The 26,942-nt window shown below is 46.6% G+C and overlaps 1 protein-coding gene across 1 annotated transcript in view; it reads right to left on the reverse strand.

Moving 5' to 3' along the window:
* Window positions 1-26,942, reverse strand: part of PLXNA4 (plexin A4) — a 449,849-nt gene that overhangs the window by 107,833 nt on the left and 315,074 nt on the right. Inside the window, exon 5 of the mRNA XM_007982959.3 lies at window positions 9,124-9,224. Coding sequence (XP_007981150.1) covers window positions 9,124-9,224 — 101 coding nt within the window. The remainder of the gene's footprint in view (window positions 1-9,123; window positions 9,225-26,942) is intronic.

Here is a 26,942-nt window from a genome sequence, read left to right on the forward strand (position 1 = left end):
AGGTCAGAGCCAGAGATGTTTTGACATTTCTGCTATCCTCCAGGACTCATGAGGGTGGAGGCTACAAATGTCCAAAAGCACAGACAATTGACCTTAAATGTGATAGGATAATGGAAGGGGAGGCATGAATTCCTGATGGTTTCTTCTGGGGTCTGTCAAGGGAACGGACTTCTGCTTTTCTAGGACTGTGATTCCCAACAGCCCAGACCAGAGCTGGAAACCAGAGCAAAGTGTTAATTCATCACCTGAGAGGCAGGGGTAGTGGCTTAGATGTTTCCTTCCAAGAGGCTTCAGGTACTCCTAAAGCATGTCCCTCAGCTCCACTGTACAGGCCCCTTGACATGAAGGAATCCCCTGCTTCATCCGTTTCCCAGGTAGGAAAACTGGAGCTGATACGAATTTAGATAGTGCATATGCTGTGTAACTTGGAGTTTTCTGACTTTCTTCTCTGCACGCCAATGTCACTCCCGCTCCAAATACAAACCTTCAGATGGCCAGCAGGAAGCTGACCCCAAGATGATACATCAGACCCCCAGAGCTGGAGTCCCTCCCTGCTAACCTCCTCTGACCTCTCTTCCTCATTCCACTTCTCTGCAGTTCATCTTCTCCAGTCTCAGATCAAAGGTGCAAAAAGCCCTTGGGGAGAAAGGCCCTAGGGCCCCTGGAAGGGGTTATTATTCAAGCCAGTGGTTCCAATGAGATTATCCTCTCTAATGAAGCAGCTACCTCCGCCCTCCCCTAAGCCTGAACTTTCACTGCTGGAGAATTCCCAGCCAAGTGGAAAATTAGAAGGGAGAGGAATGAAGGAAGGAAGGGGGTGAGGGAGAGGGAGAGAGGTGGTGATTAAGTGCTCTAGAAATTAATTCCCAAATACAGCGATAGAAATATTAACTCCCAGTGCCGCTGGCCAGGCAAACAAATTTCAATTTGGAAACAGGGCTATCTGTGAGTCCAGCCTGAGTGAGCTTCCAAGCTTGGAGAGGCCGATGCTGGTTGATCTCCCTGGGCTCTCCAGCACGTGTTTACCAGGCTTAGACATCAGAGCTTGCTCCTTATTTCTCCCTGCGGATGATCCCCAAACCTTAACTTTTCACATTGGCCATGACCTATGCTTAAGGTGCGTCATCTGTGCTTAGAATTGAGGAGACTGAAAAAGAAAGGGGGTAGGGGTGAGGGCTTTCCCCAGCGGACCTAATAGAAAAGTTAAGAGAATTTAGAATGCCTACTCAACTAGGAGATTATTGGAAGCTTTGGCCATTGTCATCACATCTGGGGACACTGACAAGGGAAGAGACTATAATTCCTAATTCATAATCCTTGTCCTCCTTGAGAATGACCACAGTAATGGATAGATGTACGTGACTTGGAGGAAGTGGAGTAGCTAGTACAGGATCCTTCCTAGGCAGGTGGATGTGAAAGAGGTTCCTTATACGTAGGGGTAGACCAGGTGAGTCCTTTCAATGTTACAATTCTAGGATCCAGTGACTGACATCATGGTCTCATGGAACTTGAAGTATTTGGGTTGTGGATGTAAATACTTAGGATGAATCCCAAGATAGGAAGCCCAAGGTTCTACTGTAATTTTCCCTCTGCCATCAGTTGCTGGCAAATGGACCCATGGTCCTTTGCCATCTCTAAAGACCCAAAATTAACCTAAGAAGCACCCGAATCAGATTTATCCATGCCTCCCCTACAGGAGGAGGGCATAGAACTTAGCAGAAACCAGCAGGTTCAGGGGTTGAGTGGAGGCCCAAGAACCTTTCTGGGCTTATATGGCAACCAAGGCATCCTGTCCCACCACAGTTAGCTCAGATGCTGGGCTTGCAGCCTGCATTGAGAAGCCATGTTCTGTCTGCCCTGGGTCCCTGACTGGATTCTGATCTTGGTAGCCATGCTTTGAATGAACAATCTATTGAACAAAACCTTACATGAGAGGTACAAAGGACCTGGAAATGTTCATTTTTTCCCAGATGATCCCAAACCAAACCAAATTACATGTAGCAGTTGCCAAAAGAGAAAGTGAAGTCGGCTTGTCTTTCTCTCTTCTTCATCAGCGGCTAGCTCTATTAGGGCCTATTAATTTTCTACTAAGATTGAGGAGAGGTTAGGAAAGAACAGGTGTGGAGCAGAGCAGGAGTGGAGGGAGGGAAAGGGAGGGAAAGGCAGGAGAAGGGAAAAAGGAGACAACAAAGGCATCGCCGCAGGCAAATCCATTCTCTTTCTAATCCAGTCAGTAAAAAGGAGAACACTGCCTATTACCTGAGACACATTCCAACGATGACTCCAGTTGATTCTCATCAGTTTTACACTATACTTCATCCAACAGCCTGGTGTCTTCATTTCCATTAATGTCACCAAGTCCAGTAGGTTTGGTGCAGGGAAGCACTTTGCTCTGTGCAGGCTGGGCTGCTCCATCCTATGTGGCCCAGTGCAGCGTGACTGAATGCAGTGTGTGAATGCTGGAATACGGGTGTGGTGTGTATGTCTGGAGTGAAGCCTCACAGGTAGGCCAGCTCCTCAGGTTGTCCACAGGGATCCAAGTCATTAGACTGGGAGAGACATTAAGAGCTTGAGCAGACCACAGGGCTTTTTTAACTCATATGGGAAGATGGCATTTTTAACTTATCATTCTCTGGTCATGAAACATGTGGGGGGTGTGTGTGTGTGTGTGTGTGTGTGTGTGTGTGTGTGTGTATTGGGGGCTGGGAGGCGGCAGGGGGCATGTTTAAAAAAGAAAAGGCCAATTTCCTTAAGTCATACTATGTCTCTGCTAAGCCGTGGAGAGGAAAATTCCAGTGTACTAGTATCTAGTCTGGGATTCATTTCTTTGGACCACAGGCTGATAGCTTTTTGGCAGAGTCAAGGAAAACCTCCTTGCACAGACTGCAAGGAGTTTGCTGGGTGGAAATGGACACCAACCATTCCTCGTGACTGTGTAGGCCCTGTGCAAGCAGCCCTAGGAGAGATCATTGACCTAGAAGATTAGTGTTAAGTAGCCTTTGAATATAGGTTTAAAAAATGAGACAGCAAGGCTGTGAGATATGCCTGGGTGAAGCAAAGCAGGGCTTGCATTTTGCAATCAGCTTGTGTGTCATTAAGCAGACATTGGCCTGACTGGTTGAAGCCTTCCAAGGGGAGGAAGACTTCCCAACAGTGGGCTGGCTCCAGCACCAGCCACAGCCCTCCAGCCCTGGGAGGGAGAGGAATGGAAGAGGAGGGGGACCAGAAGGAGGCACTGGGGTCCAACTCCAGCCTCTGCTCCCACAGTCATGGCCATTTGGGCCACTTCAGGCATGAGGGCTTGCTGCATTGTAGGCCCAGCGAGGGGCTTCATGCAGGTCCTCTTCCTTAATTTTCATAGTATGGCTACGAAATTAGAGCTGAAGAAACTAAACCCAGACTGGGTCTGTTCATAGACAGGTCCTTAGTTGTAACTAAGTTGTAACTCTTTTTTCCTGCTCTGAAAAGCAGTGTCTTTCTTGTCTTTCCACTCTCGCCATCTTGGAAGAAACCATATAGAAAAGAATAGGAACGACTCCTGAAAAGTAACCCCTGCCAGCCTATCCAGAGGAGGGCATTCTTCCAACAGAAGAAATATGGGAAGAGGCAGGGTCATGAGGGGGTGAGAGGGAGACTTTAGAAAAGCTGATCTTATCCTTCCCCTGTGATGTCTTGGGTTACATGAGCCTCCCAGGAGTGACGCTGATGACTTTTCTTAAGAAAGGTAACGTCTGGGCCAATCGATGCAGCTGGGTCTGCTGGGCAGGATCCCATTACCTGCTGAGACTGAGACAGGCTTCTTTGATTGGGCACGAAGCCATGGGAGGGGAAGATGGAGGAGGGGGTTGGGGACCTGCCAAGCCTGGTCACTGGAGAAAATGTTTCTGGCCCAGGACAGGAGACAGCTGTGATAGGGCGAAGGCTTTCCTTTACCTTCACCCAAGTCAGAATGGGTCAGCTCAGGAACAAGGAATAAAGGCTCAAAACTCAGGGCCACCTCAATACTCAGCATTATTGAAGCTGTCATTGCCATCAGAGATGGGCAAGCCTGTGGGCTGGGGTCAGCGGCTGCAAAAGAGAGCGACTGAGTGACCCTATGTACTACCAGGTTGGCAGGTGAGTGCTTCATGACAATTGAGAGTAACAGGAGAGAGGATTTAAATTACATGAGCCTTTCTCAAGCATATTTTGTGCAACCCACCTGTGACCTTGCTGCTACAAACAGCCCATTCAGCCACATGAGCCACCTGTTTACAGAGGCCCTGCCCTTGCACAGCTCAGTCACATGTGCTCACTCTCAACCCCTCTCTGTCTTTTCCCTCTTCCTCTCTTGCTGTCTGTCTGTCTCTGTCTCTCATACACCCATCTGCTGCCCTTCTCTTCCTGATGCTACCACCACCTCACTCACTCCAACCATGGGGAAAGTTGGCAAAAATGACTAAGAAAATGAATTTCTCTTGACACCTCGAGGAACCCTTTTCCTGCTGTTCTGGTCTTCCTGAGTGAAGATCAGGCTTGCTGAGGCCACTCAGCAAGCGACTGAATCACTTGGCATGGGGTCTTACCCATGGTGGGGGCTGAACAAATGCATTGATTCTAGTAAACTCCCACCCTGAATCCAAGGCCTGGTTCCACAAAAGCTTTAGGGCAGAGATGACCTACCAGAGTTGCCTTCATATCACTGAGCCTGGCACACTGCCGGGCACGGAGGGAGAAGGGCAGGTCTGAGAGATCTACGGACAAATTTGTGAGTGTGGACACAGCACTCCCTGGAAGCAATTAAACCTCCCACTCTTTCCACTTGACTCCCTAGAAAATTGATGCCTTTCAGAGCAAGCATCCATAGGCTCTCTCTGGCTGCCCTCAGTCTCCTGCACTGAACTGCCAGCCACCAGCCTTCTCCTTTCTCTACTGCTGAATCCACTTCCTCATGTGTCTCTCCAAGCCATGGATGTCCAGTTTACTCTCACGAAAAGTGAAAGGGAGGGCAGATAAGGAGGAGCAGTGTCTGGCTTTGACCTGAACTTGAGGAACTAGGGAAGAAAGGCCCGCTGGGAAGAAGAAGGAGAGAGCTCTCTGGATAAAGAAAGTGTTCTATATCTTGATAGACATGTGGATTACAGGGGTGTTGTTCGCCTTTGTCAAAGCTTTCAAGCTGTACACTTAAGATCTGTGCATCTGATTCCATCTAAATCTAAAATTGTACCTTTACTAAAAACATCTTAGAAATCCAGGGACCTACTCTACTTATCCATGACCAGATTTTAGAACCTGGATTTCAGGACCTCAGAAATCCATACCTGAGGGATTTCAGACTTTCCCATAAGGAACTCAAGGACTCATGCCTGAGACTGCCACTCAGAGATGGGGAGGGTGCCTGCTCTTGTAGCAAGGATGTATTCGAGTTTAAGAAGGTCTTTTTAACTTTTAGAGGCACTCTTCGCAAGGGAGTGGGAGAAGACAAGATTCTTTTCCCACCCTCTTACAATTGAAAAGGATGTGGCCCTATGTGGGCCAGGGGGCTCTTCTTGGTCATAACTCCAAGAGGGAGGGAGGATGGATTTACTGAGTGTCTCAGTGGGCAGGCAGCCTTGGCCTATGGAGGCTCTTGAGCTTTGTCCTCCTGGAAGAGTTGGGCTTTACCAGATACATTGGTACAACTCTTATACCTGTGTCTGCCTTCATCAAGTCATGGACATAACCAGGAGGCTCAAGGTTACAAATGACAGCACCTTGCCCTGGTAGAGCATCTTGGAATTCTGTAACATCCTATATCAATCACCTCCTTTTATCCTTGTGCCACCACTGAGAAGGTACTGCTCTCCCTCTTTGAAACAACGATGCCAAGTTTCTGACATACAGAGTTATCGTGGAATCTATTTGCAAATTCAACTAACTGCTAACGTTTATTTGTGACAAAAATTGGTACCTGTGGACATGCACAGGGCACTGAAAAATTTGAGTGATCTGGTACACATGCTGCCAGCTGAGGTAGGACGAGGCAGCCTCAGCTTCTCGTTTTAGCTCTCACTGTATAAACAAATGTCCACTTCAAGCCCTATTTAGTGCCACATTTTTCTAATTTTGCAGGTGATTTTGCTGTTTAAAATAGTCCCTGTATGTAGTGCTGAAGGGCTGTCTAGTGATCTCAAGTGCAAGAAGGCCATGGTGTACCTTATGGAGAAAATAGCTGTGTTGGATAAGCCTTGTTCAGGTATGTGTTACAGTGCTGTTGGCAGTGAGGTCAACCTTAATGAATCAATGATATATATATTAAGTAAGATGTCTTTAAACAAAAACACACACAAAACAAGGTTATAGATGGATTTGTTGATGAAAATGTGACCAGAGGTTCCCAGGAACCTAACTCTGTATTTCTCCTAGGAGCAATGGCTTGGTATTCAGTAACTGTGTGTTCCGGCGACTTTATGGAACATATCTACCATGTGCAATGAGAACTGACTGCACTTGCTTAAAGCCCTGCAACAAGTTTCCAAGGCATGTGAACTTGAGTCCACCGATTTCCACTCCAGTAATCCTCCCAGTGTCCCCCAGTGCTTCAACTCGCTGGCTCCACTGTGGCTTCTTGAGCAAGGAGGTGCCAGCAGCAGCAGCAGACAATGATGACCACAAAGAGAGCAACACTTGCACAGCCCCTACCTTCTGAGAGCCTGTGCTTAACAAGGGCTGGTGCTACATGGAAACACGAATAAGACATGCAAGTGTCGGAATAAAACATGGTGCCAGACTAAAGGGGCGAGGAGGATCTAGCAGGAGCACCCACCACTTGGACAAAGGCTGGGAACCCCCCAGGAAGAGAAGCATGCAGTTAAAGTAGAGACATCTGGAAAATCACCAGGGATCAGCAGAGTCACAAGAGGCGGGTCATCACGAGCTCGCAGTCCTTCCCTAGTCTTGTCAACATTCCTGCCCCACCCTACACTACATTTACTAGTGCTCCACAGCCCACTAGGCACTGGTCCTCATACCATCTCATTTGATTCACCAGTGACTCAGTGAGGCAGGGGAGATAGGCGTCACCATGTCCAATTCACAGAGGAGGAGCTGGGATCAGGAGTCTGGACTTGGGGGCAGGTGTCCAAAATTCATGTCTGTGGCTGTTTTTATGCCGTGCTGAGAATGGAGCAACTGGCTTCCCTATGCAGGCTGAGGGCCCCTTTCACAAACCACCCAGACTTCACCTTGGCCTCCATCCATCCCTGTTTTCTTCTGCTTGACAGGAGGCAGGTATGATGTTACAGAAGGTGAAACTGAGGCCATACAGGAAGTACTGTCTTCTGCCTCCTCCTCTCATGTCTGCTTACCTTGCAGCCCTGGGGGTGGGAGGTAGGGGTTCTCACAGCCCCTCTGGTGCCTTCCCCAAGCTTTGGAGCCCCTCTGTTCACAGAGCTCTGTGCTCTGTGGGGCTGGGACAGCATTGTGGGCAGAGACCAAAGCTGACATGGAAACTGCCACTGGGCATGGAGTGTCAGGGAGGGACCAGATTTTCTGATTGTCTTTGAATTATGCCAGGTAAGAAAGCCCCATGCCAGGACTGCAGAGCTATCCTCAACCAAGCAGAAAACAGGGCAGTCAAGGCTCCCAAGTAAGGCAATGAGTTTAGAGCATAGTCTCTTCCTGAGAGGCCTCACTGGGTGACACAAAGAAAACTGTCCCCTGTCTGCCTTGCAAGGTATCATTCAGGAAACTCTTCTGGTCTGATCTGAGCCAATCTGCATTCTGAATGCAACCTCTGCCATCCTCTTCTATGCTGGCCACTCCTAGGATCCCCTGCTCTGTTACCAGGCAACCTTTCTATACACTTGAGTGCACAGTTTCTGATCTGTCTGTGAGTTATGTATATTTCAGACAAGATCAGGCACATTCAGGGTGGCATGGCTGTAGACTGAGTTACGTATACTTCAGTGTAGCTCAGTGGTTTTTGAGTTTTTTCCACTATAACTTACCTGAGGGATGTCAGATCTTCCCCTAAGGAACTCAAGGACTCATTATGCCTGAGACTGCCACCCAGAGATGTATTCGAGTTTAAGAGGGTGTTTCTAACTTTTAGAGGCACCCTTTGCAAAGGGGAGGGGAGAAGACAAGATCCTACCCCTACCTTCTTATACTTGAAAATTATTGGTAAATGTTATTGGTCACATGTAGTTCAGGTTCTTAGTAGGAAGAATAAAGTTTTTCTTCTTAATTTATAGTGTTTGGATCCAGCTTACAAAGTGGCACATTTCAGGTGTTGGCCAGAAACAACAATAGCTGGACTGGAACCAAATTTCATCAGAGTGAGGTCCAACCATTGTTGGCTTCTCCAGGTATTGATGGCAAGGGTCTTCGGATCCCCGAAGGAAAGCCTTCAGCTTTCTGGTTGTTTGAACCCTATTTCTGCCCCTTGGTTTATTTACCGTTTACCTCCACTATAATGCCATTGCCTTCTTCCCTCTTCTACAGAATAAAATGGAGCCACAAAAAAGGAGGCATGTTGGCAAGTGGCCAGCACTCAGGCCAGGCTTTACTGACCCAGTGACTCTAGCCCAAGTGCACTCACAGCCAGCTGATGGGTGTTTGACAGCAGTGGGAGGGTCCTCAGGTGCTACGCACTTTAACTGCAGATCCAAACCAGAAAATCCTATAGAGATGTTGAAGGAGATGTTAAGGAGATGTGGAATCACTAAAGGGACAGCATATATCTTGTTCATGATTTCGTGGCCAGTATGAAGCTGGAGAAAAAAATATCCAATGCATTCTTCCTGGTTCAGTCCTGGAAAGTCAATCTCCAGCCCAGTAAGCCACAGTCAGGAAAGTCCAGGAATCCTGCTTCTTCCCGCCCTCCAGTGTATGATTATTCAGCGTGACAACTATATCCTGACCCATCATCATTCCCATGCTGCCATTGCCACATATTTCTTAAGGGAATTTGGCAAATTTAAAGAGAAGTCAGAAAGAACAAAGGAAGGGAGATAAAATTTGGAAAGGATGCTAGGAAGGAAGAGCAAGGAAGATGAGGAGAAAAGACAGATCAAAGGGAAAGGCAGTGATGACAGAGAAGTGGAGGAAGGGAATTACCAGGAGGAAGTGGGAGGCAGGAGGCAGCCTCCCCATGGTACTCACGTGTTGTGTAGCACACACCAGCCACAGTGGGGGTCGCCCGAGCCAAGGCACTCGCCGCAGCTCCGATACTGACCACAGGACTCCACAGGGACTCTGGTGAGCTAGGATAGCAGGGTAGGGAGAAAGTGGTCAAGATTTTGCAGAACACCCAGTAGTGTACCAGAAGAGATGCTGCTCTAAATATCAAGTGGATCACCTGAAATGTTGCAGGAGCATGAAGGTGCTTGGAGTCCAGTGTGGGAAGGGACCTTGAGTGATTATGTTTGAGTAGGTGGCCACATATGCATCCAGGGAGACAAGCAGCCATATTATTTTCTTAGCAGTCTCCATGAATACAGACTCCATACAGTCCATACTAAGTTGTTAGAAAAGATATTTACAGCATTTGTTTCAAGTTTTCTACCTCTGAAACCCCCAAATCTCTCTACAAATGGCCAATTCATCATGTATGTTTCCTATCAATTTAATAAGTGCAAATGGTCATTCTTACTCTCTCATCATTTCTCTTTTTCTATAGTGTTTCCCCTTCTTTCCAGTTCTCCTTCACATTTCATCATTTTTGCTGCTCCAGAGAGCATTTAGCCTGAGACCAAGACCCTTCTCTTTCTCTTCCTCCTTGCCATTTACCAAGATATCATAAGCTCACTCTGTAGCTGTTACTTACCCGCTCTTTCTTTCTCATAATGTTGGCCAACTGGCTCTAAAAGCTTTCACTATGGTGCTTTCAAAGAGCATCTGCTGCTATTTCTCCTCCTACCCACACTCTTTTCATGACTAGAGGCTTCCTCTCCAACCCAAAACTTTATATTAGCTTTCACCAGCCGCCTGCTAATGTAAAATGTTCCACATGACATTTTTGCTTAGCCCAAATGCTTCCATTTCCTGCATGCTCTTAAATATCTTTTGAATTTCTTTGTTCTCCAATGTAGCTTTGCCTTGATGTCTCTTTACATGACTTGCCAGCACCTGCTACATAGTAGGTACTCAATAATGACACACTGGATCAAACAGAGTTTTTATTTTCTTTTTATAGCCTTGGTCTTTATTCTCTGTTTTGCCAGTTTCTTCTTTACAAAAAGTTTTTTTTTTTTTTTAAATTTTACATCATCCTTTTCCATTTGGGATACCTTTTCATCTCAATGGAGAATCCTACCTGATGTTTCAGCTTGAGCTAAGAGAATTTGATGTGGCCATCCTTTTTAATTTCTCGCCACCAGACAACAGGCACAGAAAACTATAAACTGCGCTGACCTGGCTGAACCCTCTCTGTTACATGAGCAAATGCAGAGGCAGTGTTTCCCCTGCTGTTTTATGGGGCATGTGCCTCTGTAAAATGATGTCCGCTTGGCAGGGGCTACTTGTAACTCACGCACAGGCAAACTGGCACCAGAGCTGCTCAATTAGTCTCCAACTCTCTTTTGGAATTAATTAATAATTAATTCCAAATCCCACATGATCTCTTTTCCCTTAACTTTCTTATTCCCTTTATGCATCTTTTTGTTCTCCAAAGTACACACTGAGAGTTCTTAATGATCACACTGCGTTTTCACTTCTTTCAAGCAACCTTTTAGCCTCCCTCTCCCATTCTGACGGCAGTGACCTTGACCTTGGTGGCCCTTCCTCCACCTTCTCAGATGTCTGTTTTGCACATTTGGAATTTTATCTTTTTTTTTGTTATTGCTCATGTAATCTGCATGGGCTGTGCCTGGAGTCTGCCTACATACGACCTTCCTATCCTACTAATTAACCTTAACAATTAGTTTCTTATGAATTACCCACACTGGCTCCACACCAGCCAAGAATTTGCCCTCTTCCTGTTGTGTCTTTAATTTCTCTTCTTACTCCTTAAGTGAGCATAGACATGCTAGTTATGTAAGCATATAAATAGTGACGCCTAACCCAAAGTACCTGGACTCCTAGGAATTCATGAGTGGTAATGAGGTCCACAAGCTATTTTCAGTATTTCCCAAAGCCTAATGGAAATTGAATTGTTGCTGTTTTATGTTTTTTATTCATATTCAGTGATGTACGTCTCATATTAAAAATAGGAAATATGTTATTACTTAATAAATGCAGTTTGTTTAGTAGACAGAATCTTTCAAAACATAATGCACAGAGGGAAAAAATAATAAAAGGGGCCATAAATGGTGAAAGTTGGGAACCATAAGTACACAATAATGTTTTCATATGTTCCAGCTGCTTGTCTAGCACTCCATATTTTGCATGAGCTTAAACAGAAAATCATGCCTTGCTCAATCAAAAACATTTTCTTGCTTTAAACTTAATTACCATCCTCCTCAGTTTCTCCTATTGACAAGTTCTATAATCCACCTTGGATGGAATGTGGCTGCAGGTTCCAGAATGTTCCACATCAAGTCAAGAGCCAGCTCCTTGGTGAACGTGAAATTCTCAAAAACCTTTGCATTCAGATTCTTAAAATATTTTGAAATTGGTGTTGAACAATGTCCATAACCTGGAATTGTCAAGTCCCTCCTCTTGATTTTAAACATGAGTCATTTTTTGTTGGGTTTGAAAGAATGCAAGAGCCCTCAGAGCTAGGTTCAAATTCTGGCTTAACTAGAGATAAAAATCCCCCCTCCCCGACCCCCACCCCAATTCAGTTTCCCAAAGCACAGACAACGCAATGGTTTTGTAAATGGTCTGGCACTTTACAAGTGATGGCTATGATGGATCGCTGCTATCCTTTTTATTAATATCCCAATCCTCCTTGTACTATCACTTACCTCTCCCCTACATCCCAGAAAACTCCTCTGACAGTCTTCTGAGGCCTCATGAACTCTGTCAGGAGTTCAACAGACCTGGGAGAACTTTTCTTTTTTAATACCTTGATAGCGTCATTTCCTCCTTGAACTATGATATTTGCCCCTAAACCATTCATTGTTCCACGCTTCGGATGAAACCCAGAGTTATCTCATTTCCAGGACTTATTCACTATCTTTACTAGCTTCTGGAACAACTATCTGCTTTTCTTAGCTTTTCATGTAGGTGGGTCCATGTGAGACAGGGACACAAGTCCTGCACGGTTATCATGAGCCCTGACACAAGTCCTGCACGGGTATTATGAGCCTTGGGTTCCAGCCACAGTTCTGCCCCCCAGTTTCTTGGGTAAACTTGGACAAATCTCTCTCTGGGCTTCTTTTTGATGATCTGAGAAATGAGGAACTGGGCAGGTTAGTTCTGAATTCCCTTTCAGTCCTAACATCCTAAGCTCCTTGTTAATGCTCCGACAAAGTCTCTCGGGTCAACCTCATCTCACTTGTATGGTTTTCATGGACATGTATAACAATGGCACTGGGTCCACCTTCAAGAAAACACTCTCTTGGTGACAATCATCCAGGCATCTAGAGCTTTCTCATCTTGAAGGTAAACAACGCAACTGCCTTTAGTCTGTCCTTACAGAATAGTTATATTTATGATGTAATCATTTTTATGACTCTCTCCTGAACTTCATCTAGGTTTTCTCCACTCTTTTTAAAGTGTGGACATTCAAATTGGGGAGCCAACAGGATTCTGACAGTCCAAGTAGAAAGGTTACCATCATTTGAAAGCTAGGTACCACCTCCTTCACCTTGCCAGGACCTTCCCAAGGAAGGACAGAACCAGGGAAATCTCCCAGGCTCCACCATCAGGCAATAGTCTCTAGCATGGCCAAGGCCTCCCAGGCTGGCTGCACACCTCTCCATCTCTATTACTGCTTTGCCTCACTCTCTACCCCATGGTTAATTCTGCAAAGCATCAGAAGTTTTTCTAATACTTTTAATCACTTTTGAAAACTGGATTTAGTCCAACCATTTAGCTCAGTATAAATGTATTCCCTCATGCTCCCAGTTACCATCCACACCTTGCTAGTACGTTGCACAGGTGGCCAGATGACCTCTGAGCCACCTTGCCTCTATGATTCTTTCTCCCCAAATACCTAGACTTGCCACTCATAGCCTTACACCATACAAAGCTGCCTCTCCCAACCCCCATCTCCAACTCCTCTCCTGACCCTGGAACACAAACCACTCCAGATGCAGAGCCACACGATTAATTAAAACCACCCCACGCTGATTAAAGTCTTAAGCTGAAGTGCCAGGCATGCTAATTAACTGAGTGAGGGAATTCAGACCACAGGAAGAGGTGAAAAAAGAAAGTAATGGGGTGGGGGAGGGACTTCTGTTTGGAGAACAAATCAGATGGTGACATGACCTAAGCTACCATAATGATAGATGGTATCAGAGACGACAGAATATTGAGGTCTGTCCCTTGGTCACAAGACTCTAGCAAACGTGTTGATGGATGTGGCTGCAGCTTCCTTTACTGCTTCTAGAGATGGGAGCCCCATCATCTCTGGGGACCTCCACGTGTGCATAAGCTGTGCTTGGGGAGAAGGATTGGGCGCAGGGTTAGGGTAGGGTCTGCATAACATTGTCTTGGGACATTGTCTGGCTTTGTGCAAAAAAACCTATTAGGCAGTTTAGCAGTTCCTCAAAAGTTAAACAGAATTACTATATGACCCAGCAATTTTGCTTCTGGGTACACAAGCAAAACAAATGAAAGCAGGATCTCAAAGACACATTTGCACACTCAGGTTCATAGTGGAATTACTCACAACAGCCAAAAGATGGAAGCAACCCAAATGTCCATTAACGGATTAATGAAGCAACAATATGTGGTATATCCATACAATGGAATATTATTCAGGCTTAAAAAGGAAGGAAATTCTGACACAGGCTACAACATGGATGAACCTCGAGGACATGATGCTGAGTGAAATAAGCCAGACATAAAAGGACAAATACTGCATGATTCTGCTTATGTGAGGTGCCTAGAGTAGTCAGATTCATAGTGACAGAAAGCAGGATGGTGGTTGCCAGGGACTGGGGAAGGGAGGAATAAGGAGTTACTCTTTAATGGGCAAAGACTTTCTGTTTGGGCAGATGCAAAAGTTCAGAAGATGGAGGGTAGTGACGCTTGCACCACAATGTGAGTGTACTTACAAATGCACACTTAGAAATAGTTAACACTGTGAATTTTTGTTATGTGTATTTTACCACAATAAAAATATTGAAATAATCCTTTTGAGTGGACTTCACAAATTACTTCATCTTCAGCATGGCAGCATGGATATGAAAACACCTGTTCTCTGCTTAGCTCCTTGGGTCAAAGGGGCATAGCTTTTGCTGGTAGACTAATACAATCATGTTTATGAAACATTCTGAGATCTTTCAGTCAAAAGATAGGCATTGCTACTCTTTTCAATGTAATCTCAAATAGACAAAGGGTTTTGGATAAGTGTCACCTATCATGTACCATTACATAACTGGCTCTGTCATTCTCAAGGTCTGGATACCTGTTTCCTGATTTGGAAAAATGATGCCATAGCCTTGTTCTTCCTGGAAATTTTTGCCTCCCACCCATTCCAAAAGGCCTAACTGAGGAGCTCCCAATTCAATTAACTCACACGAGGTCAAATGGCCACTGATTTTAGAAAATTATCCTGCTGTTGCTCAACCTCTGCTTTGGTATTTTTCATTCACAGTTATGGCCAGAAATCACCTGTGTGTCCTTCCTCATTTACACTTCCTTTCCCCCTAGATCACCTTTCTGGGAATCTGGGTGGTTTTATCCTTTTGCCACCAAGGTAAGCTTCCTTAAATAATATAATGTAGTTTGGTTTGGTTTTAAATAACTAAATAGAATGATCATTTGCTGTTGTACATGCAATCATCATCATCATCATCATCATCATCATCATCATCATCATCTTCCTAACCTGTTCAGTTCCAAAGGTCACAAATTGACAGAACAATGGCCTAGCATAGCAAGGCAATGAATGACTGAGAAGAGAGCAAAGGGTCCCACATCAGATTTTAAGTCATGGCCTTGGTCTTCGTAAGTTTCTCCATCTGATGAGCTGAGCCCATTGCTTGGGGGCCTGGGAGCCTGGGGGTCCTCCATGGCAGCTGGAGGAATTCTTACAGCTTCTGAGTCCTGGCCCCCACTGCCCAACTCCCGCCTGGTTTCCCTGATATTTCAAAAGATGCTTTCCTCTGGCAATAGGGTCCCACTCTGCCTGTTGCTCACATTCTGAAGGGTGCCTGCTGTTCTGCTGATTACATTCAGAAATGTTCCATAGATATAGCATGCAGTCTCTGTGTGTATCTCTAATTTGTTTAAGCATTTGACATTCTGGTCAAAATGTGAGTTATTACTCCATTTCTACTCTTATAATTGGATGCTAATGCAACGATGGCTACACTGAGCCTGATGGTTGGAGTTAATTTAAATGTCCAAAAGGTTTCTTAAGTACCCAATTTCCTTCAAAATTGTCAAAAAAGAAAGAAAAAAAGAGGCAAGATGACCCATTAAGAAACTCCAAGAGGCTGCTGGGGGAACTGTCAAGCCGTGCAGATGCCACACTTGGTGCTGTACAGCATGCTGTCCTTCCTTGCCACTGTCCCCGAGCAGAGGAAGTAGAGTTGAGAAAAGTTACTCCTTTTTTGGCAGATTCTTAGCTCACTAATACACATGGGTCTCGGTGGCTTGGTCTTGGGGAGCTCCTCAAAGCCTCTCCACCGGCCTTTATTTCCTTTGGTCACCACTGGCTGCCTTTCCAAGCTTTGTTTCTGCTGGCCAGGGACCACACAAAGGTTTTGTGGAGTCTCCCTGTGATGGCTCCAAGGCCCTCACCACCAGGGCTGCAATTTGTGGCTGAGCAGTGGCTCAAGAAGCTGTGCTTATTTCAAGTCACTCCACATGCCTGGAACCCTGTCACTCCTGTTCTCTTTGCTCAAAGGTGGCAGGTGTTTCTGAACCTAGCTAACTGGTAAGAAAGGCAGATGCCAGGAGGCTGGTCCCAGGCTGTAGCAGATTGTATTAAGAGTCCCAATTCTTCACTCCCTAAAAAGACTTTTATGTCTCCACCCCATCGCCTCATGGTGAATAGAGAAGTGGCATGCATTTCCCCACGTCTTGGCTTTTGGGCATGGCCTCAGGACTTGATTGGCCAATGGAATGGTAGGAAACTTGAGACAAATTAATGCTTCAGATGTGCTTATGTGCTCCTCTTTGCCTTCTGTGCTTCTGTCATTGCCATGAGAAGAGCTTCCCAAAATAGCTGTTTCCTCTTCAGCCTGGGCCCCAAAGGAACCCACATGGAGAGAGAACTGAGCCCAACTTATAGCCAGGAGACAACCCTGGCTGATGCAGCAGCTTGAAGCAGAACTGCCCAGCTGAGTTGAGCTTAGGGAGCTGACATGCAATTGCTTTGTAGAGCCATGAGTGTGACGATTCATGTCTATTGTATGCAACTGAGTTTTGGGTTGGTTTGTTACAAAGCTTTATTATGGTAATAGCTAGCTGATACACAGGTGCTGGGCAGAAAGTTACACCAGGATGTAAAAGTCCCATGAGAGGGAGAGAGGAGAGGTCAGTCAAATGGAGGAGGGGGAAGGCTGCAGTGTGGTCGCTTCTTATCACCCTGTGCTTCAAATAGATCATGCACAGATTGAGGGCATATGTACCTGGTACGAGTTCAGAAATTATTGAAAGCCGGGTCTGACATGATAAATGGCCCTTCTCAGTACCTCCCATGCTGGCCATGCTCTCTTAATTCTATGGTCATAGATCTATTGATCTCAGGAAAGTCTGGCCCCTGAGCAAAGGACTGAAGAAGACTCTGGAAAGACAATGTAGCCCTCCAGATGTGGTCAGCTGACCAGAAGTACAGATGTGCTTCAGACCCCCTGTACTGGCCATCTGGCTGCCCCAGTGTCAGAAAATGATTTTTTTCTACTTGGCAGCAGTAAAAGCTCCTTGGGAATGGTTTGCCTGGAGCTTTGCAATTTCTCCTGTTGGTGTTTGGGCCATGGGGCTAATCCAGCTGGGGCCTCACTTGAGGGCAGACAGAGGCACAGGGTCAAGGGCAGCAGCCTTGGCTACCACCACTATCCCTACCTGCCTCTAGGCAGGACCTCTGGGGTCAAGGCTGATGATATTTAGAATAGCAAAGGCAACCGCCACAGGGCATGAGGGTTGGGGCGCTGGGATTCCAAACTGTAATCTATTCTGTGTGTCTGGGTGACCTTGAACAAAAAGTTCCCATTTTTCATGCCTCACTTGATTCATTTTCAGATTAGGGGGATCCAGTCCTGCTCTGCCTCAAAGAATTGGTCACAAAATGCTACCAATACAAATGATTTGGGAAGCTTCTTGTAAACGAAAAGTAGCAGATGTTGCGGAGGGCTGCAATTTGTTGCTATTAATAAGAATAAATGCCTAATAGGAAGCCAGTTTGCTCCGGGAACTCGGACAGCCAAGGAGCGAGTGCCGACGCCGGAATCATCAACATATGTTGGTCCTCATTAGCAAACGGCAGTAGCTGGGAAGCTGGGCAAGGAGCTCTCAGTGTGCTTTCTGCAGAGCCTCGAGAAATCACCCCATCCTCAGGCTTCCCAGTGTGGGCTGCGCTGCAATGGCACGTGATTGTTGTTAGCCAGAGCCCTCGCCAAGTGGGAGAGCGATCCGCTTCCCTGCTGCACAGACGGAAAAGCCATAGCCTAGAGGAGCTGAGCAGCTTGCCCAAGGTCACGCAGCAGGGTGGTGGCAAAGGTGGAAATTGAAATGAAGCTGGGGGCTGGAGCCCACCCTCGGGCCTGCCAGACACCACTGGTTCCTGGAACATAGTACAGGGGATTGAGAAACCTCTGGTCCCTCTGCTGAACGCAGGTCCTGTGTTGAAAACTTCACAGCATTCAGGCTACTTACTATACTATCAGGAAGGTTTGGCTGAGTTCAGGGGCTGAGGAGCCCCCCTATGGGCAGATCACCAAGTAGCAGCCCTAAAGAGAGAATGACAATTGGTCTCAGCACAGCCTCCTCCTCCAGGAGGTTTTCTTACTCTTTCAAATGTGGTTAGGGAGAAAAATAGAGTTTGAAATAGTTTTATCTCAGGGACAAGTGAGAAGCAGAGATCTGGGGGAAAAACAGACCTGGGTTTGGATCCTGGATCTGCCATGACTGTGTGACTTGGACAACTTATTTAACTTCATCAAGCCTCTGTTTCCTCATCTAAGCACCCTGATGGGTTGTTTCGAAGATTAATTGGGATGACACATATGAATGTGTTAGTGTTATGCTAATGGTAACTCTGTTGTTCCAGCATCTTCCTCCGATAAAATGCCCCTGTGATGGGTGGTGCAAAGCCATCTCTCTTCACTCCACTACACCTAGAACTCAGCTCATGCGCAGTAAATGAGAAAAGTAAATGAATGTTTGCATGCACGCATAAATAAATAAGTGAATGAATGAACGTGGTTCCTGTTACACTTGTGCATACTCCAAGAATCCCCTGGAGATCATTGATTTGACAATCTTGGCTCTACTCTAAAACCTATCATTTCTAGATTATTGCCACAGATTAATCTCTTAGTGTAAAGGTTAAATCCTCTCCTCTGAGCTCTCATACTCATATTCACATACAGGCTCACGAGGCCCAACTTCCTGACTTCCAGGGCTGTGGGGTTGCAATGTGTGAGTTTCTCTAGCTAGGCAGATCCCATGCATTTCACAGAGGAGACTGCAGTCCCAGAGCAGCCCCGCCAACATGGAGGTGCAAAGGAATGGAGGATGACAGGAGTGTTCTGGCATTCACACAGTTAACAAGCCAAGGAGGACTTTGGAAACATTCTAGCTGCCAATCGTCTCATTTTTCAGTTGAAGCTCAGTTGCTGCAGGGATTTGTCCAAGGCTACATGGCTACCAACACTCTTCATTTGATACCCAGTCCCTAGATACGGGCTCCTGGCCAAGATGCTCATTCTTGACCCAGTCTTAAGGTCAGGGCTGAAGCAGGGGCAGAGCCTCAGGGCCCCACATCCTGGAGAAAAATACAAGCCTCCCTCCTCATCCCCAAGCCCAGCAGGTGGGAAGGGGCTGTTGTCCTGGGGATCAAAGTGCTGCTCCTGTTCCAGCCCATCTTTTAGCGAATGACACAGACAAAGACTATGGCCCCTTCTGAACTGGGACCGGGAACCTGCTGTTGTGTGTTTCCCAAGCACAGCCTGCTCAATGGGAGCCTTTGTTCCTGCAGCCAAAAAGAAGGTGGGGAGGGGCTGGCACGGTGACACCTAACTCCCGGCCCAGGCAGTGGAGCCAGGCTAGTCCCCAGGCATATGCTGAGGCTCCCTAGCTGGCTGGCACTGGCTCCTTGTGGGAAGTGGCAGGGCAGGCTGGGCGGGTACTCCTTTCTCCATCCAGCACCTGACCCTTCTCTCTGACTTCCTTCTAGTAAGGGCTCTGCTGACCAGCATCCCCAGCAATGCTCTAGCTATTCAAACCACAAAAAAAAAACACTGTGTGTAAATGATACTTTTTGTGAATGAGTGCACAGCAGCCCAAGAGGGTGTGCCCAGATGTGCATATCTCAGCACAGGAGTGGCACTTGTACACACCTATGGGCAGAAGTGTTCTGGACCACAGGAGCATGTTTGCAAATAAACATATCTTTCCCCGCAGGAAACCAAGGTTGGGTATGAGGCTTCTCTGGCTGGGAAACAAACATCTTTTTTTCAAAAAGAGATTTGACTCTGGGAAAATCATGGTGCTCAAATGGTTGGAAACTGATATTCCTGAAGGAGAACCTTCTAGGTCCATCAACATGGGGCCCCACTCTAAGGAGACCAGGTGCTGCTGGATTAGAAAGGAGGCAGAGATGACAGATGACCCAAGGAATCCTAAATCGTCTTCCTTCCATCCTATCTCCTATCTCAAGGTACCCACCTACTCTCCTGAACTACATTAGTTCCCATTTTGGGATCAGGGCCCAGTCTGCTGCTGGGGAAAGGTGAAGAGGGCCCTCTTGTGTCTGGGTCACCCTGGACACAGGTCTTCTTTGCCTACACAGGCAAAATGTAGCTCTTCATTAGGAGATATGGCTTTGAGGGCATCTTCCAGTAATTCTTCAAATATGAAAGGACAATTGTTAAAATGACAGCATTCTAAAAGGCGTTTTTTGTCTTGAGATGGAGTCTCACTCTGTTGCCCAGGCTGGAGTTCAGTGGCCTGACTGTGGCTCATTGCAACCTCCGCTTCCTGGGTTCAAGCGATTCTCCTGCCTCAGCCTCCTGAGTAGCTGGGACTACAGGCACACGCCACCACGCCCTGCCAATTTTTGTATTTTCAGTAGTAACAGGGTTTCACCAGGATGGTCTCGATCTCCTGACCTCATGATCTACCTGCCTTGGCCTCCCAAAGTGCTGGGATGACAGGCATGAGCCACCACGCCCGGCCTCTAAAAGGGTTTTATGCCTTAGAAACTGTCGGTGAGGGTTTAGATTAGTGCAACCATTTTGAGGAGTAATTTGGCAGTTATTACTAAAACCTAAAATGACCCAGCAAGTCTTCCTCTTGGAATCTTTCCTGCAGAAATACTAGCACCTAGACAACTGTGGTTGGCTGTGGATATTCACAGTGGCTTTGTATGTAGTAATGACTGTTTGAAAACAACATATCCATCCACAGGGGCTGGCTAAAGACATCACGGTACATCTACACTCTAAGATAATAGTCTGTATGTATCAGATGGATGAATGTCTATGATTCATCTTCGAGTTAAAAAAACAAATTTTATAAAAAGGGTATATTAAGACTCAATGTTTGTTTTCAAAAGACAACTGTGCAGCTGTGTACACATATATATGCAAACCTTGTGCAAAGAATAATTTCTAGAGAGATACCTAGCAGATATCTAGCAGATACCTACTATCTGCTAATAGTGGTTAACTTTGGGGAGTTTGAATTTTTCACAGACAGGGTATTATAGACCGGGAAATTAAAATAATATTTTAAAGATGCTTTAACCTTTAGTCTTTTAAACTAAATTAACTGTGCAGCTCAAAATTTATTTTAGGGTGACAGCTTGAATTTTTTTTTCTTTTCTTTCTTTCTTTTTTTTTTTTTTTTTTTTTTTTGAGACAGAGTCTCACTCTGTCACCCAGGCTGGAGTGCAGAGGCGCGATCTCGGCTCACTGCAACTTCTGCCTCCTAAGTTCAAGCAATTATCCTGCCTCAGCCTCCCGAGTAGTTGAGACTACAGACACACACCACCATGCCCAGCTAATTTCTTTTTTGTATTTCTTTTTTGTAGAGATAGGGGTTTGCCATATTGGCCAGGCTGGTCTTGAACTCCTGACCTCAAGGGATCTGACTGCCTTGGCCTCCCAAAGTGCTGGGATTACAGTCACGAACCACCACACCTGGCCCAACTTTTCTTTATACCCACAAGATTTCTAATATTCTGGAACTATGGAAAGGGCTCTTGGCTGCTTGGTCTCTCCCTCTTGGTTCACCTTCTGACCAGCAGCACCCTGGAAGTGAGCCCTGGGCCATGGGGGAGTTTTCTCCTTATAAAATTAACTATCCCATATTGGGTGGGAAAGTCATTGTTTAGCAATGCACTTATTCAGTGATGTCACCTGTCCACCCAGACACCAATTCCACCCAACATGCAGAAGACTCTATCTCTCTACAAAAGTTACTGGGCGAGGACCAGGGCACCTCTGCCTACAACCCCAACATGTGCAGATGCTATCATGCACTATGTTTGCATCAGTTTAGTTCCCATGTGGAGGAGTCATGGTGTGGTGGGACATCACTGGGCGGGGGGTCCTAGGACCTGGGCTGTAATCTTAGACCTGTTCCTCACTTGCTGCAAGCCCTTAGCAATTGTCTTCATCTGTCTAGCTTTCAGTGTTCAACATAAATTGATCTCTATTGTCCTTTCTACCCAGAAGATTCCATCATAACTAACTATCGAAAGGCTAGAAAAATCTCCAGGAGTCTCACTCCAGGATCTCCCTCAATTTTATTCTCATCTGGGTTACTTCATCTATCCGTATGATAGGGACCCTCAGAGCTCTGCCCTTTCCCTAGCTCTTGTGATCTTGAAAAAGTACAATGATATCAATCTGAAATATACTTTGAATTCTAAGAAAGGAAATTGTCACAACTTCTAATGATGAATTATGAAACCACTAGAGTTTACTGTGACCATTTCTATTTATCATTAATGTAAACAATTGTGAGGGTGAGTAAAGGGTTGTGTGCACATCGTCTCTGAGAGAATGGAGAGAGCACAGTCTTCTGAAGTCCTAGATTCAACTCCTGGCTTAGCCACTTGTCAAAAGTGTCTCTTTGAGCCTCGGTTTCCTCCTATGCATAAAGGGAGTAGTGAATATACCCCCTATTAGGTGACAATTAAATTCTGTTGTCAGTGCTCAGCAATGTCCCTCCTTGCATTTCTCTGGGTGGGACAGGAAGGACAGTTGGGAGACCCAGCTGCGCCGTGCCAGCCTTCATTCTTTCTAGGCTGCAGATGTAAGGCAGAGCTTCCCGCTTCCATCTGCCAGGAGCTGACCCCGCTGGACTGTAGTAGCGGGCCAGTTACTTTCCATTAGGAAGTTCGTTTTCAAGGGGTGAGTGGTGGTGGTGGCAGGGGTAATGAATCCATTTCACATTTTGTGCATCTGGGGAGTCTGATCTATATCCAACTAAAACTCAGAATAGATTCCCCATTCTGAAATGAGAAATGGCTATTAGACCTATATTTAGACTAGGGGTTCAGTGAGCTCAGAAATAATTGCTGGCCCTGGGGTGGAGATGGGGTGGGAGGAGGCTAATTTGGGCCCATTCTCAGGGTGGACAGCCTGGGGGAAGGCCAGGAGTCTCAGCCACTCTCTTTCTGTCCATTCAGGTCTCTGTTACAGCAACAGACAACCCCCAATACCAAAATGCCATTGCCTATGACAGACAAACTCAGTAGATGGAGAACCTGGGAGAAGGATCTAAAAGTGTAGCAGCCCACAGGAAGGGGCAGCAGATAGGTGGAGGGTCTTAGTAACTGAGTGTTAGTCAGAAGTCTGTGGGTCACAGGGGACCTGGGACCTGGGCTGTGCAGTCCAAGAACTGATGCTCAGATCTTAACTCGGTCACTTAAGAGCTTCGTCAGGTGCACTCAATATTCTCAAGCCTCCGAAAACTATGCAGATTAAATGATATAATACATGTAAAACACTCAACACAATCCTAGACCATCCACACCTAACACCCAGCATCTGTCCTTGTAGGCATGACCACCAGGGCCAACTCATCTTTTGGGTTTGCTTTTCCTGAGACAGACAACATTCCCCTTAACGCAAAGTTCAATTTTAAAATTCAACTTTAAAGGTTTCCAGATGTGTCCCTGTGATTGCTAAATACTTCAGCCCTCAGTTACCTTATAAGTAAGTGCTGGAAAAGGAGTCAGAACTGAAGAGAACCTGTGATGGGACCTCACGGTCTTATTCCTAACCTGACCACTGACTCCACTGGGTGATGCCCTGTGGTCCCCAGGCCTAAAAAACCCCTCCCTATCAATAGAGCTTTGGCTACACAGCCAGCCCCGGAACTTTCCAACCAGTCCCCTGTCTCTTTCTCTCCTCTCTTCAGCTATTCTGAGAGCTTTTGCTCTGCTCTTGAATTGTATAGGAAGGAAAAGAGGAAAACCCAGGCAAGTAAACTTTATTGCCCCAGCACCTGGAAAAGTTAAGAAAAGACAGGGAACACTTCCAACTATCTGATGAAATGAGGCCAGGGTTATCTGTGCTCTTTATTCAATCAGGGTCTCCCCTTACCTCTGTGAACAGGCATAACCACAAGTGCGCTGTGGGTCTGGGATAGGAGATCATGCTGGCTCCTCGCCAAGCACAAGAGGCCGTGCTGTGCACTGGCATGTTGGGACATGAGTTGGCACGGCACGTCTGGAAGGCCAGGGTCAGGCAGTAAGGCCCAGCATGGTGGTATTTGGCACAGAATCCAGCAACCCCTGCTGTGACAGGGACATGAGGATGCAGCCTCCAGACACAATTAAACATGGGGCATTTGCTGAGTTTGCAAACAAACCTGCAGGATACAGGGCTGAGTCAGTAGCAAGAAAATGGATGTGACAATTCAGGGCAGGTAGCATGCCATACGTGCAATTCATTTTCTAATGCTTTTCTCCTCCATTAAGCCTACTTTGGATATTGCTGGGAATATAGCTTAACTTGGACCAGAGTCTGGGGCACAGTGGGGGCTGGTTTGGATTGTGTGCCTCCCCAGGCAAGCTTATCATGCCACTGCTTGCTGAGTTGTGGGACACCCCTAAGGGATGCTCACAGTTTAAGGGGAGAATCAAGGCACTTACAAGGTGCTAAGGAGGAGGGAAAGGCAGGAATTTGGAGTCTAGGTTAATTGACTCTGAACTTCACTGAGCATCAGAATCAACAGTAGAACCCTTAAAATGCTGATGCCTGGGCCAAGCTCTGAGCAGCAAAATCAAAATTCCCAGGAGCTGGGCATCTGTATTTTCTCAAAGCCCTGTACTGCTCTGCTCATTCCCCCACCCATGACCCTGTTAACGGGCTGGGTTTGGGACAACTGGCCTTGACCATAGGGAGCAGAGGAGTTAGTGATTTGAGGATTATGCATTTTGCCCTGGAATCTGAGCAATACGGCAGGTGGAAGGCTATGGGGCACAGGGACAGGGTGGGGACAAGCATAGCGATGACACTGGACAGCTGTACATGGCTTCCCCATTCATAAGCAATTTCACAGCCACGATTGCCTGTGACCACAATCTGGTGAGGTAGCCAGCTCAGGGATGACAGCCTCCAGTTTACAGATGAAGACACAGGTTGGGAGGGGTTAAGCGACTTGCTCAAGGTCACACAGCCAGTGAGTGGCAGTGCCAGGTCCCTAACACAAGGTGTCTGTGACCAACGGCTGCTCTGAGGCATGGTGCAGCCTCCTTTCTTCACTCTAGTCCCCTCGCTTGCAGGGGCCAGGTGACTGTAGCTCCCCCGTGATGAGCAGCAGCTGCCTAATTGGTTGCAGAGGCAAGTTGCCCCAAACATCATGGACAATGATGAAGGCAGAGTTTGGCTTGGAGCATTTCCATTCAGATATATCTTATAATCACTCTTTGGCCAACATGTTTCCCTCACAAGGTCTGTCTCCTTCTACGTGACACACATCTCCAAATAAGGCTCTCTATCATCTGGGGCCTGGCAGGATTCTAGACAATCGCTCAGTGTGTTGGTGCAATGTCACCCTGGCCCAACCCAGCAGGGGCTGGTATGTCTGACTTCATGAGACTTTACCAATTATGGAATTGTTTCACTGGCTCCAGGGGCTGCAGACTTCAGAGCTGGCCACATCCTGAGGCAACTGCTGCCTGTAGCTTGGTAGGGAATCCACATCCTGTCTTGGGGCCAAGGGTATGGTCTGGGGACACAGAGCAGCAGGAGCCCATAGGTAGGCCAATTCTTCAGGACAACCTGAACCTCACAGGGCTCCCAGGCTGCTAGAACTGAGTGGGCCGTTAGTTCTGACACAGAGACCCTGTCAGATGCTCAGCTGTGGCCCTGTAGATTTGAAGGGAAGGCCATGGGGTTCCTAGGCCCATGTTTTCCGAGGGATATTTCCAGCTATGCTGAAGAATCAGTCTGACCTTGCAGACTGTCTGTAGATGGAGGAATTGGAAGGGTCATCTCAGCTTTCTGTGCCATTCACCCTGGTCCTGCCAAGGGAGAATCCAGCAAAACCACTGACATGCTAAGGCATCTTTGGCTAGCATGGGCCTTAATAAAGCCAGCTGTCTGAGGTGGAGGGTGTAGCTGGAAAGGGGTCATTGAAGGCAGAAAAGTTGGAGAGAAAGTTCCACCCCATAGTGTCCATCTACTCTCTACAAGAGCACTGGCCTGGAAGGCCACCCTGGTCTGCCCTCATGTCGGGTCACTGAGACTCAGCAAAGCCTGGAGAGGGCCTCCCCACCCCTGATGCTTCTCTGGCCAATACTTCTTCAAGGAGTGAAGGGAATCTGAAAGCAGTGCAGACCAAATAGCTGCTGCGTCGATGAAAGGCGGGTTGGGGTCTGAGCAAAGGGTGGCATTGGTGACACCACAGGGTATGAAAGGTTAACTTTGCATGCCTCAGCACCCCATTAGATTTTCCCTTTTCTTCTTCCTGCTTTCGTTCTTTATCAAAAATTGCCTAGTGGGCTCTCTCTCACTCATACTTCAGCATGAATGGGCTGGCGTCAGGCCGTTCCTGGCGGTGGCTGCTGCAGGTTTGTTTTTGGGAGCAGAGTCAAGGATCAGAAGTGAAAGTCCTGTGTTCCCAATGACTCCAGGAGCAGGAGACCCTGCCTGACCACAGCCCCTGCCTTTGGGGCTGGCCTTTTCTCCTTTCTCTCCACTCTCCTCCTTCCTGTCCCCTGTGATCAGTGTCCCTGTGATACTCATGTGCATGATTCTGTAGGAGCTGTGCTTAGACCTTTGTGATGCTTGGAGAAACCACCCACACCAATCCAGACCCCAGATCCAAGAAAACACCTGGGAAGCAGACAAAAATAACTATGAAAGCAAAGGTTGGCTGCACTAACCTAATTATATGACCAAAGAATCCCAGAGTTGGGTGAAAACTTAGCTGCCTAACCCAAACTTTCATTGGATATAACCACTCAATGCAGACATTTATGCTATATGTTTGCTAGTTACACCCAATTTGAAGAAAAATAATAAGAAAAACATCATTAAATATAATCAGACATGACTTATGAAAGGGTTTGACGCAACATTAAACTGTGTTTATTGGTACTGTTGTCCTAATTTATTGCTTGTGTGCCATGGTAATCTATTCATAATTACAAAAACAAAGAGCTGGGAGCATTCTTTACATCTCCTGGTGACTTCACTTCTAAAGAGGTCCCTCCTCCACCCTAGCAGACAGTATGGAGC

The sequence above is a fragment of the Chlorocebus sabaeus genome, chromosome 21, assembly GCF_047675955.1.
Source record: "Chlorocebus sabaeus isolate Y175 chromosome 21, mChlSab1.0.hap1, whole genome shotgun sequence".
Taxonomy (NCBI): Eukaryota; Metazoa; Chordata; class Mammalia; order Primates; family Cercopithecidae; genus Chlorocebus; species Chlorocebus sabaeus.